The sequence below is a fragment of the Rhinolophus hipposideros genome (genome assembly GCF_964194185.1).
Source record: "Rhinolophus hipposideros genome assembly, chromosome: 4".
Classification (NCBI taxonomy): domain Eukaryota; kingdom Metazoa; phylum Chordata; class Mammalia; order Chiroptera; family Rhinolophidae; genus Rhinolophus; species Rhinolophus hipposideros.
In genome coordinates this window covers 77728526-77742546 of record NC_138050.1, presented here as the reverse complement: position 1 = coordinate 77742546, position 14021 = coordinate 77728526, and the positions used below count along the sequence as shown (strand labels likewise).

The 14021-nt window shown below is 35.2% G+C and overlaps 1 protein-coding gene across 11 annotated transcripts in view; it reads right to left on the bottom strand.

The window, feature by feature from the left end:
• Positions 1-9783: 9783 nt before the first annotated feature.
• The window catches only part of RBM26 (RNA binding motif protein 26), a 79933-nt gene continuing 75695 nt past the window's right edge, over positions 9784-14021 (bottom strand). For 9 of the 11 annotated variants that reach the window (XM_081045563.1, XM_081045564.1, XM_081045559.1 and 6 more), the window contains one exon: positions 11761-12916. Coding sequence is in view for 2 of the 11 variants with exons in the window: in XM_081045555.1 (XP_080901681.1) it covers positions 12893-12916 (24 nt within the window). In the remaining 9 variants the exon portion in view is untranslated. Of the gene's footprint in view, positions 12917-14021 lie in introns of all 11 variants that reach the window. The other 2 variants (XM_081045555.1, XM_081045556.1) reach the window with 2 other exon arrangements.

Here is a 14021-nt window from a genome sequence, read left to right as displayed (position 1 = left end):
AACCGAATAAAGACACACAATGACCAGTCAGACTTTGAAAGAAGCAATGTGATTGTTCACAGATTGTGATGTACATCTCTTATTTACACACTGATTTGAGGACTTAAGAGCGTAACATTTGCACCTGATACAGTTAATCACAGTTAATATACCATGGTAATTGATTTTGAATGATGGTATTTGAGGATTGGTGTTATTTAAGTAAAGGGTGGAAGGTAAAATTCATGTACATTGGAAGGATCTAAAGCAGGGGTGTCCAAACTGAGGCCCGCAATCCATTGTTAATTGGCCCTCAGCAAATTCCAAAACTATATTTAGTTTACTTAAATAAACCAGGTGAGGCAATATGTACTTCACCTCGAGTGAGTGGCCCGGCTGTTTGTGTATTTTACTGCATATGGCCCTTGGTAAAAAACGTTGAAAAAAGTTTGGACACTCCTGGACTAAAGCAAATAGTCATTTGTATTAAGACTCAACTGTTTGGGATTCATAACTTCATTCTTTTTAAATCATGACTCACCTGTTTCCATAAATGTACCTCCAAACAAATTTGACAAACCCTTTACTTTTGAAACAGATTCCTGGTAAAATTTTATGAACAATTAATGTTCCCTTCTATTATCTCTCTCCCCATGTATTACTTACATCTTTCCTGGTGTTCACACACTAGCTATGTCAGTCATGATGAATCGTGCCCATTGACCGATTTTCCTTTTGGGCTGCTCTACTCAGCAGCCTCTTGTGTTTGTGTGGCCAAGGATTAGATGAGACGGGCACCTGACGCACACATACGTTATAGTTGTCTGGCACAAATATTGAATCAATGTTTCTAATTCTCCACAATGTCCTTTTTTAGGATCCTACCTCCGTGCCCTTTCCCATGAGACACTGCTTTATTAGAGTAAGCAAGGTATGTTCTCTGCCTATTGGTGTCTTTGCCTACGTGATTTGTTTGAACTGGTGAAATATGGGGGAACATGATAATGTGCCCACTCACATGACTTGTTCAGTTGTCTGCGCCTTCAGCCTGGGCCCCAGAATGAACATTTGGGACAGAGCTAAAGCCAACCAGTGGCCTAGAGCTTTCCAGTTGTGCCCAGTTCTAGGTCAGCTGAACCACTGTCAACCTGCAGACACATGGGAGAATAAAGACTTATTGTAAGCCACTTGGGTTTGGGGATGTTTCCTTACACATTTTTTTGTGTCTCTTTGTTTGTTTGGCAATAGGTGATTAATATAGGACAACAGTATAGATTTAGCCACTTAGAAAATCCCCCTCCCACCCAAAAAACAAATTATACTGGTGAACACAACAAAGATTTTCCAGCTAGAGAGAAAGCAGAATGGAGCAGAAACTCAGAGAAGACTGACATAACTGTGGAAAAGAAGTATGGAGTCATTGTTTTCAACCTTGAACAGTTTGGGAATTCCCAGCCATATACACCCTTTTAAGCCAGTTTTTACAGAAGACACTGAGCTCATAAAAGGTGCTTGAGGCAGTCTGTGTTCTTTGTGTTACAAAGAGGCATGAGGACTGTGGATTACTCTTTAGGTTAGGGTAACAGTACATTAGAAGGTGACAGGATGGAGAAGGGGAAATGACAACTTTCCACAGAATTCCCTAGATGTAAACCAGATCACGTCTTAGGGTAAATCCAATTCACTTTTCTGAATGACACCCTAGGAATAGATTGTGGAACTACCTTGCACCCGTTTTCATTATAACTATCTGAGGCCTTTCCTTTTCCCCAAGACATGGAGCTCACAGACGGTGTTTTCCATTCCGAGTCGTTTTAAAAATAATTACTACATCATTGAGTCATTATTATGTCCCAAGTAAATCCTTAATCTCCACAATTTCATCTGATTTTCTCAATAGCTCAGTGACAAAGGGGCTATTTTTAACTCCATTTTACATATGAGGAGTCTAAGACTTCAGCTCTAAGTCATTTGCTTGAGGTCACAAAATTACTAAACTCTGGTGCTTTCTCTATACTTTAGCCACCTTATGCTATTTGTTTCTAGGAAGTAGTGACAGGAACCAAAAGTACAACTCTTACCCTGGGAAGATTTTCATTTCCCCAGGCATCAAGATAAATCCTTGAAAAAAACAAACAATTCAGATCAAAAAATATATATACTTTTTCTTTTTTACTCATAGCAAGCATGGACACACACATTTTTTCCCTTACAGTGGTGTTTTTATTATGGTGCTAAGCTTTGTTATTCCATCCTTCCTCCCTGGGATTCTCCCTCTCCTCCATACCTCTTCCTACACCCTGTTATTTATAATTTCCCTTCTCCCTTTCCCCAGAACACTCCAGGGAAGCCTAATCCACTTATTTGATTATTTTGGGTGCTTATTATGAGCAAGGCACTTGCTGTAATGGACAATTCCAATATTCTAGTTAAGATTTCTGGGGATTGGTTGCATATGGCAATCAGGAAACCCCAGCATCTGATATCTGCCCCAGATCTGAGCAAAAGTACGATCAAAACTGATTTAAAATACAGAATTTGGTGAGTTCCATGCACTTCTGTCTGCCATACCTACACTTGGACAGTCCTCAAATGATCGGGTCTTGACTGCCACACACGTCTCCCACCTCCTTCTCTGCCATCCCTTTCCATGGTGAACCCTAGAACAAATATTGATTACCAAAAAATGACCTTACATTCTTCATCTTCCCCTTCCCTTTGACTCTTTTCCATTTTTCTATAAAATATGCTCATGTGTTTACCATTCTAAAAAGAAACCATCACCACCTTTCCTTTACCCAGCAAAGTCTTCAAGCTACTCTACTAAATTTTGCCTTCCACTTTGAGTTTCCTATGTTCTGTCTCCACCTGTCTCCACAGTTACTCTTCATCCCACATCAGTCTGGGTTCTCCTTCCATGAAACTGTATGGATTTATGAATTGCTAAATCCACAGGTCCTTTCTATCGATCTTACTTGACTTATTTAATCACGTCCCCATTTTATTTATTATTTGTGTGTGCGCGGCTTTTGTGACACTTCACTTAGGTCTTTTCTTCTAGTGACCCTTTTCATCTACTTTCTAGGTACCTCTTCTCCAGACCTTGCCAACACTGGGGTGCACCAACCTCAGTCTTCCGTTTGCATGCTGCGTGTCCTCACTGGGGAATCTCATTCACATAGACGCTTCCCAGACCTTGATCTGCATCTGACTTCTCTCCTGTGCTTCAGATAGCAGACATCTCCTATAGGATACTTCCATTTTGATATCCCACAGGCCCCAAAGCTCAAGGTGTCAGAAATGAATTCAAATTCTTTTCTTGTCCAACAAATCTGCTCCCAGTCCCACATGTCCCATCTCAGAGTATGACATGGCCATCAGCTTTGCTGCTCGGTCCAGAAACCTGGGGTCTCTTTGCCCTTATTATGCCCGATGTCCTCCTTGCCTCCAATTCATCCTCCTCACCATTGCAAAAATGATTTTTCAAGCTGCAAATATCATCATTTCACACTCTCCTATACTCATTCCTGTCTTCTTTCTATTCCATCTCCTTTGTTTTATTTTGGTCTCCATTTTTAACTCCCATTCTTGGTTTTTCTCTTTGGCTGCCCCTTCTAATTTTCCTTTGCAGATTCTGTCTACATTACCTGGATCAACTGTAGATGTCCTCATTGTATACTTGAGCTCTAGGAATCTCATCCTCACTCACAGATTAAAATCTCAATACTAGTAATTCTAATATTGTGTATCTTCAAATTGCAGCCTCACAGAGCTTCTTTCCACTCTTCAAATGCACCCTTTTTGGTCCTCATAGCACTGTTGCACAAAAATGTTCATTCCCTAAAGAAAACACTCCCCTCTAGTAAGCTCCTGCTGTTTTCAGATCTCAACTGAAAGATCACTTTTGGTGGAAAGCCTTTCCTGACATCACAGGTCAGGTTTATTTGCTTTATACTTCCATAAAACTGTTCCTTGCCTTCAGAGCATTTATTATTTTGCTTTTGTTCTGAGTTTTCTTCCCCTTTTGGACGATTTCAACCCTCCTGAACTATAGTAAAGGGCAGAGAGAGGAAGGTAAGCATCAGTTGTTTCATCCTAATCTACCTTTTCATACATAGGTGAGCTGTCATTTCTCAGTCTGAAGTCCCTTTTGGGCAGCAAAGCTGATCGGAAGAATAGTCACCATCTATGAGTACGTAGGACTACTTCATTTAATGGCACTGGTTGTAGTGTATCCAGTGGGAAAAATAAGTCTGTAGCATTTCTAGAAATTCTCAGGCATGCAAACTCAATTTACTCCTTTTATATACCCCTAATACTTGCTCGCTGACAAGACCTCATTCTTTATGGTGAGCACACATCCTTCCAAAACATTTTCCCAGACTGCTCTACGATGGAACTAGATAGATGTTACTGTCTTTATACTTTTTTAAAAAAACTTTTTGAGATAATTTAAATTCAAATGCAGTTGTAAGAGATTCTCTATACCCTTTACCAAATTCCCAATGGCAATACCTGCATAAGTGTAGCACAAAATCACAACCAGCTTACTGATATTGATAGTCCAGATATACATTCCCATCACCGTAAGGATTCCCGGCGCTGCCCTTTTACAATGACATTCACTTTCCTCCCACCCCACTACTTCCATAACATGTGACTACTACTGTTCCTCATTTTATCATTTCAAGTATGTTATATAAATGGAATCACACAGTAGCATTTTAGGACTGGCTTTTTTCACTCATAATCTCTGCAGTTTCATCAGGGGTGGCATGCATCATCATTTTTTTTTTTTTTTACTGCTAAGTAATATTTCATGAAATGAATGTATCAGTTTAACCATTCACCCATTGAAAGACATGAGTTATTTCCAGTTTTTTACTATTATGAAGAAAGCTTCTATGAACATTCATGTACAAATATTTGTGTGAAAATAAATGCTTGGAGTATAGTTGCTGGTTCACACAAGTTACTGTGTGAAAATAAATGCTTGGAGTATAGTTGCTGGTTCACACAAGTTACACATTTAGCTACTTAAGGAACTACCAGTTTTCCAGTGGCTACACAATTTCACATACCCACCAGCAATGTGTGAGTGATCATTTCTCTGCATCCTTGCTAACATTTGTCACTCTTTTCCTTTGGCCATCTGATAGGCATGTAGTGATATCTCACTGTGGTTTTAATTTCCATTTCCCTGGTAGCAAAGGATGTTAAATATCATGTATTTGCCATCTCAGTATTATCTTTCGTGAAATCTCTCTGTCTTCGCCCATGTTCTAACTGAATTGCTTTATTGTTGAGCTTTGAGTTATGTATATATTCTAGATATCAGTGCTGACATACTAGATGTGCTAAGTATTTTCTCCTACTTTGTAGCTTTTCATCCTAACAGATTTTCAGAAGTTGTACATTTTGACGAGGTCCAATCTATGCTTTTATGGGTCATGTATTTGGTGTCAAATCTAAGAATTCTTTTGCCTAGCCTTAGATGCCCCCCAACTTTTTTTTCTAAGTTGTATAGTCCTACATTTGACTTCATGATCCATTTGACCTGTTGTTAAGGTGTGAGACTTAGGTCAGGGTGGTTTGTTTTTTAATGATTTCCAATTGTCTTGGATTTATTAAAAAGGCTGTATCCTCCATTCAGTTGCTGCTGCATTTTGTCAAAAATCAGTTGGGCACGTGAGTCTACTTCTAAGATCGCTATTCTGTTCTATTGATCCATCTCTCTCCCTCCCATCAAGAACAGGTTTGATTACTCTTACTATCAAATACCTTAAAAGTAGACAAATTTTTCTCACTTTAATCTTTTCAAGATTGTTAGATCTTTTGCCTGTCTAAATTTTAGGATAATTTTGTATCTACAAAAATCTTGTAATCAAGTGTTGTTAAACCTGTATTGTATACCAATCGGGGAGAACTGACATTGTTAGGTTTTCCAGACCATGAACGTGTCTCTCCATTTAGGTCTTCTTTGATTGCCATCAGCATTTTGTACTTTTCATCATACAAATCCTGTACATTGTTAGATTTACACCTAAGTACCGTTTTTCTCCGAAAATAAGACCGGGTCTTATATTAATTTTTGCTCCAAAAGACGCATTAGGGCTTATGTTCAGAGGATGTCATCCTGAAAAATCATGCTAGGGCTTCTTTTCCCATTAGGTTTTATTTTTGGGGAAACACGGTATAATTTTTTCCATGTGTGCTTGTCACTGACGTTTTTAATTTCAGTCTCCAAGTGTTCAATACTAGTATATAGAACTACAATTGATTTTTGTTGTTTGTGGTTTGTGGTAAGCCATAGTTAGAAATGCATACAGGAGGGGATAACGGTTCATATTCAGAAACCTCCCAAGTCCAACTGGGCAAGAGAAGTCACAGGGAGGTCCCATAAGGATAGCACAGCAAAAATCCTGAAAAACTGAACCTGGCCATTGCTTCTGTGGTGTGGCTTATGGCTTTAGGTGGCAATATAAATGGTGCTGAGGTGCTTACTCTGGCAGGTAAGAGGGTTCTGCTGGGGGAGAGGTACCTTGGAGCTTGGGTGGCATCACCCCTGCTCTGAGCGCTCCCCATGCAAAACACAAGATGCCCTGAACATGTTGTCTTGGACCACACTCTTCGAGATTTTCATGCTCAATAATTAGTTAGGGAAATAAACAAAAATGTACTTGGCTTCCAGGTTTTCAGAGCTTTCAAAAATGCAGAACTAAATCTTTAATCCAGCCTCCTCTTCCCATCCTTGGTATCTTAGATGGCTCTATTCTTTTGTTAGCACTACCAATTTGAGGATTCTTTTTCACTCGAGATCTAGACAAAATTAAAAAATCCTATTCCTTTAGGTTAACCAAGTGTGGTTGGGTAGGATTATATTACATTTTTAATGTGTAGTTTTCATTCGTGCAGTATTACAAATATGACGCGAGGGCTATCATGACTATCAGATCAGTACTCAAAGAATATTTTTGTGAAGATACCTATTTGATTTTTAATTTACTTCATTCAGCACGATATCTGCTAAGTGCCAGCGATCTTCCTTTTTATCATTCCTTAATTTTCTAACTCTGAATATTGACTAATAAGAAAAAAATGTAAAACTGGCATATTACCTACTAGCCTACTTATCACAATACTGCATTAAACTAAGTACAAATTTGACAGCTATCCATTTCTAACTCCCAAACTGCAAACATCGGTAACATCTATGTATTTCTTCCTATCACAGACTTCTAATAAAAATGCAGGATGTCCATTAAGTCTTAAGTCATAGATATTCCTTAAAAAAAAATAGGTTGGTAATGTCACTGAAAATCTTGATTTAAGGGAGATCTTTGGGATAAATAATATTTCAACAAAAAAAGTTTCAAGAATGTGCAAGACTTTAAAGGCTTACTTTTTTGTGTAACTTGTACTCTATTGTACTTGATATTAAAAGTATTAAGTTGGTCTTTTCATTCACTCCATGTCCTAAATTCAAAATCTTCAAAATACACTGCATACTATATTTTAATCAGAATTAATGTTCTCACAGCACTAAATACAAAATGTATTCTTGTATACTTCAATAATACATATTTTAGATTTATAAAGTGAGTCAAAGACTAAAACTCTGCCACAACATTGCAAACCCTCAAACATTGGAATTAGTGTAATACAATATTGTATATTAAATATTGACAACATGACAATTACATGTATAGCTCAGAAAAATGTTCATGGTTTGCAAGGAAATTTATTCTTCCCAATAAAATGGCTTATCTTTTCAAAAACAAGACTTTTGACATGGAAGAAAAATACATGGAACCCACTATCTTCCCCTTCCTATTCTTTCATAGTCTATTTCATGCTTTATGAATTACGTAACAAAATGTTCATGAACTTCATGGGGAAAATATTTTTCTGGAGAAAAGCAGTTTGGAGTTGTGATGAAAAAATATGGGGAGCTTGCTATTGTTTCTATAAATTATTTGGTACATCTGTGTATTCTTATAGTGGATATATTATTAAGAAATGGAAATTCCAGTCCTGATTCTGCCATTTACTTTATTTTATAAAGTTAAAGATTATCTACCCTAACATTCAATACAGATTAGTCATGACTTAGTAGTGAGACTGTTAAGTTCTTGAAAACTTGTAACATGTCGTAACAAAAGTATAAAAATCTGTAGTTCCAAGGAAAGTTTGCTATAATATACAAAATCCTGGCAACTATATATTGTGGAAAATATTAATATGGTCACTACTGCATCAGAACTACTGTATTAGGCTTTTACGTGGTTCCTGTTACAACATGAATATAGGATGAATCCAGTAAGTTCTAACACATGTGCAAAAAAAAAAAAACCACCTGTATTTATGATGTTCTCCAAAGTGAAATTATCAAAGTATGTAAGTATTTATACGTAGCTTTGTAAAAGATCAAATTCAAAATGTATCACAAAATTTAAAAACAAGTGTACTTTGACCCAGCAGTTCTACTAGAAATGTATCTTGAAGGAACAATCAAAGATGTTCAAGGATACAGCACCATTTATATTCAATTTAAAAAAAAAAGGAAAGGCCTTAAATGCCCCAAATGAGGACTGGTTCAATACATTACAGTTCATCTACAAATGGAGGGGCTTTGAAAATGGTATAAACCTGTTATCATAAATAAAAAAGATTACAATAGTATATATTAATATAACACCCCCCTTTTAAGTGTTCATCTCAAAGTGGCCCTTGCGGGGATCGAACTGGCAACCTTGGTTTTATCAGCACCACGCTCTAACCAACTGAGCTAACCAGCCACTCCTATAACCCCATTTTTAAGTGTCCAGTGGTCATTTATAGATGACAGGCTTTCTACCACCCTATCTCTGTCTTTATATACCATGTGATTTTTAAAAAGGATTAAGAAAGACCAAATTCATTCATACTTTTCAGGTTAAGTAAAAGCTGACATGTTCAATCTGCAAATATTCCAGAGGCTGGCTACATAAGTGTAAAATACATAATTCTTTTAATTTTACCAAGTGTGTCATTATTAACCAAAGTCCCTTATACTATTTCAAGCCAGAGTCCTACAGTATTTCATCAGATCTCTTTTAACTATATTTTTATCAAGATGTATGACTTTGAGATGACAATGTATTTTCTCATAGAAGCCATGTCACTAGTGGAAGACAGGTTATTTACCAAGCTCATTTAACCCACATTATAGATGACAGAAGGTATATCTGTAATGAAAAACAAAAGAACAAATTTATCATTTGATAAAATTCAATACGAAATGAATAAGCTGAATGCTGGAAAAGCAGGTTAAATCAGAACAGAAAACATGTTCAAATAAAAACTGAAAATTATGGAGGAAAGTTCTAAATTTTCAAAAGCTTTGGAAGTTGACAGTATGTATACGCACTTTGTCTGATTTCATTTTAGTCCTTCTTTGACATCACAACAATATTTTTGTACTTATCACTCAAGATAAGGAGAATCATTTTGGTCCCCAAATGGAATCAAGAGAAAATTTCTGGCAGTCAAGAGGCAGGAATTAAGAAGAAGAAGGTATGGAGGATTTGTAACGTGTGAGAAAAGAGGTCATTAGGCCAATAACACATAGGTACCAAAAGTGACTTACTAATTTAAAGTGAGAATGGAGTGATAAGGAGGGATAAAGGGCAATGTGAAGCCACTTCTTTATATAAACATTTCAGAATTCTTAATTGTGCAAAGCCTGAGGGCTGCAAATGTTTCTTTCTGTTCTCTATTAATATAATAATGCAAGATATAGGACAATTTTAAAAAGTTAACAACTGCTTTTAAGTAAGACTATTTTATTTAAAAAATTTTCAAAATATAAAAATAATAAACATTATGGATATTTAACAAAACATAATTCAACTATAAATAATAAAAATGTTGACAACCCCACAAACATGTAATACTATAAACATTCTAAGCATACAAGAGTAGTTTTCTAGTTCAAGTTTTACCTTTTTCAGTTCAAGTTTTATCACCTTTAAAATTAACAAAAAAAAGCTGCTACAGCTTAACCAATTACTTTCGCTCCACTCAAAGAGCAGGGAATTGTTTCCCCATGCCAACACACATTCGTGAAATGGGATACTTCTGGGCACAGGTATTAAAAACTGGAACAATCCAGTCTCCGGACAAGAGAAGACTCCTTTGGTGTTTTTAGGTTCAACAATCTGCAGAAATCGAGTTAAGCTAACCCACTTATTAAAGGAAATCTTGTGCCTGACAACACGTGCTGAAGTTAGTATCACACCCAAAACAGGTCCAGGATTCTGAGAATCAACAGTAAACATCTATGAATGCTTTGCTGATACTTAAAAATTGTATCTTAAGAACATTCACTAAGGTGCTGGAATGAAGTCTTGTAAATGTAGAACACAATCTACACATTAACACAGAACTTGTACAATGTAAATAATACATCTCTTTCCAACTCATCAAATGTTCTATAAATATAGTAAGAATTATCCTGCCTCCTGATGAGTAAAAGACAGATGGGAATTTAAAGCAGAGCAAGATTTCACCATATTTTAGAACTGCAGGAAAACTGAGCCATGCTGAATGTATCATTTCTTAATTCTAGCCACATTAACATCACTCCTCTTATCAAAAGAGCTAATGACAAACTGAAGAAACTATTTTCAGTTTGGGAAGCTGGGCAAAAATAAATACACTGTCATTCTGCATCATACCTTTAAATTATGGGGTGTTTTTAAAGGGCTGGGCTCTTTACCTGACTCACCACAGACCACTTTTATGATTATGCTGTTAGATTAGAGTAAGTCACAAGCAATCATAGATTCAAGCCTAGCAAAGTCTAGATAACAGGTTCAAAACTGATATTGAAAGGTTTTGTAGCACCAATGACTTTTTCCTAAGATACCTGGTGGCTGCCACTTTAAAGTATTATTTATCTTGTAAACAAGACCAAAAATATTCAGTTGATCTGTACTTTGAGCATAAATATTTATAAACTCTATTTTTTAAAAAAAGCAAATATAGCTTGACTAGAACAGCTAATAGTGTAAAATCCAAGTATACTGAAAAATATAAAGACATATAAAAGGCTCCCACAATGCAATCATGCAGAGGTAAACTTTCATTCAATTACACAAGTGATTCTGTACAGATATCTACAAATAGCTCCATGAGAATCCTATTCAGGAAAATGAAATTAAAATCCTTTAATTAAATTAATCGACATAAGGGAGTTTAACTACATAACTGACCTACTGGATCTCACAGTTTTCAAAAAGCACAGTGATCTTAGAGAATCAAATCATCGCGACTCTGATTTCAAATGATATGTTCAATTTTGTTTTCCTTTATTTTGTTTTTAAAGGCAAGGGGTAAAAAGGAAGATGACAAAATAAAATTGAGGGTGATGGTATGTGGTCCACATTCATTAACCAACTAAAACTGTTGACAGCAAATATGGTCTCTTCATACTGGGTTTCTACCCTAGCAGGTAAACCACTATTACATGGGCAGAAAAATCTCTCCTTGAAAAAATACTGAACAAATCTGGGAAAATATTTACAAACTCCCTGCACCTATATGCTAGTTTGCAAATATAAACTAAGCCTAACGTCTAATTTTAAAAATGCCTTGTAGGCTACTAGGTCATAATTATGTTAGAAGACCTTCCAAATATGTAATTTTCCTTTAAACCAATCCTAACATTACCATGCTGTCTCCAACTAATGAGGATCAAAATAGATTAACTTACATTATGTGTTCATTCTTTTTATTTTTCATGAAGACAAATGCAATGCATACTCAAGAAAAAAGTGGTTGACAACTTTACACACAAAAAAAGAGAAAATATGAGCATGGACAAGGTTGAACAGAATCAAGTGTAATTCGGACTTTTCTAATAAAGATTTGCTACCAAATATAACTTCCAACTTCTCAAATGCCTCATGAGAATCTATAAAGAAACACTCAAAAATTAATTTTCTGAAAACTTTTCTTACGGTGCTCATTATAAAAAGGATATTTTGGGTAAATATTTAGGATAAAATTTAATCACACTCTATAAATAATCCTAAACCATGTTGTTATAAATAATATGGGCCATGTTGTTATAAATAATACCTTTTCCATAGTAGTCTTTAACAATGTTAGATACACAACATTATTTCCCTTTGCTTTTAAGATTGTCTTTGATGTCTTGATTGCAAGTGAGGAAAATATGGAAAAACTCTAAATTAGACATCTAACAGATATTTCTCAATATTTATAATCCATAGATTATCCTGCATTACTTGAAAAGAAAGTAAGTTATTCTCCTTATTGGTTTTAAAGAGCTAATTAAAAAAATTATTTGAGTAAGTGGTCTTGGCAATAACTTCAGTAAGTATATTTGGAAGAAATAGGCAAGTTATTACAGTGTGCAAAAATGTATTTTGCCATCTGTTCAAAATTATTTCAAGTGATTATCCTAAACCCAGAAGTGTATCCTAAAACCCAGAAACCCAGAAAAATTAAAACCAAACCCACGTTTAACTTTTTAATCATTTTCTTCATTCTAAATTATTAGTGCTAATTAACACCGCATCAAAGCTTTATGGACTTCCCAGAAACAATTCTCAACTTGGCTGAGACTAAACTTATCTCATATTAGAACCCTTTGCATGGTGTTTAAAAAATAAATGGCTATAAAGTAAGCAGAGAAAACATTTAAGACTAAGGACAAAGAACACACTCAAATATACTTCTGGACTCAGATGTACCCCTAGAGAACTGTAAAGATAAAAATGCTAATTATAGTACATGTAAACATCTATTCAAATTGATAAAGGGCAAACATAAAATGATAGAATGATATTGTAACAGTCGTCTCCAGACAGGAACAGGTCTTGCTGTTGTAGTCACAAAGCTAAATTCAGGCAATGATGATCTCTCTCTGCTGAAAAAAGAGAAGACTATTAAAAAAACTTTGAAAATAGGAAATAAATCTAAGAATTGAATCACACCATAAACTGATCTCTAATTTTTCTAAACATTAAAAAAAATCTATTTAAGGAAGGATCAAAATCAAAGTTGTAGACACATTAAAAAAAAATCAGCTTTGGCTTCCAACGATTTTAACAAAACTTCTCTGCATCAAGTCTTAAAACATTAAGCTGCAAAGATCACAGCTCTACGACATGGCAACGATATGAAACTTTTGGTTAGGAAATGTAGTAACTGACCAGAAAGTAAATTTTTATAGAGAGGTGGGTAGGCAAAGTAATTTGAAAAACTCATGAATTCCAAGATATTATATATAAAAATGAAAGCAAAAACAATTATCTTGTTTCCCAAAGATTTTAAAGTAATTGCAAGTTATATCTAATTTCCTTAAACTTCATGATAATCATTTCATTCTTTAGTCACACTATGTAACATAAAATTCTCTACTAAGCACAATGATTAATAACAAAAATAAATATAAAGGAAAACATCAAAATAAGACAATGCTGGGTATACAAAGGATGACTAATTTTGGAGGGGAAGATGAGCGGATGGATGAAATCAAGTAACAGAGGAGGGATTAGGAAGGAGTATAATAAACTGATACCAAAAAAGTAAAATAAAAATGCTTTCATTTACACTAGTAACAAAATACTTATAAACTGCAAAAAAATTATTTACCAAATTAGAAAATTTTCTATTAAACGATGTTTTCATTAGAAATTACTGAGCATGGCAATCACGTTCACCCAAGATTTCTTTTGTCCTTAGGGCTTTTAGGTAGCCATTTGGAAGATTATCTGCTGTCATCCGATAGGTATATAATCGTGTATGATCAGAGAGAAAAAGAAATTCTCTTCTCTAAAAGCCTGTGTACATACTTTAGAGAAACTAGCCAGTTCAAGAAGTTAGTAAGAACAAGGTAGTTCCTGAGATCTGGGAAAAGGAAACTTACTTTCTGCCTCACAAATATACACTCATAATTTAATCCTAGATTAAATTTCCACTTTTAATTTATAGGATTTTAGAAGAATAAGAAAAACTGAAAGACCAAAAAA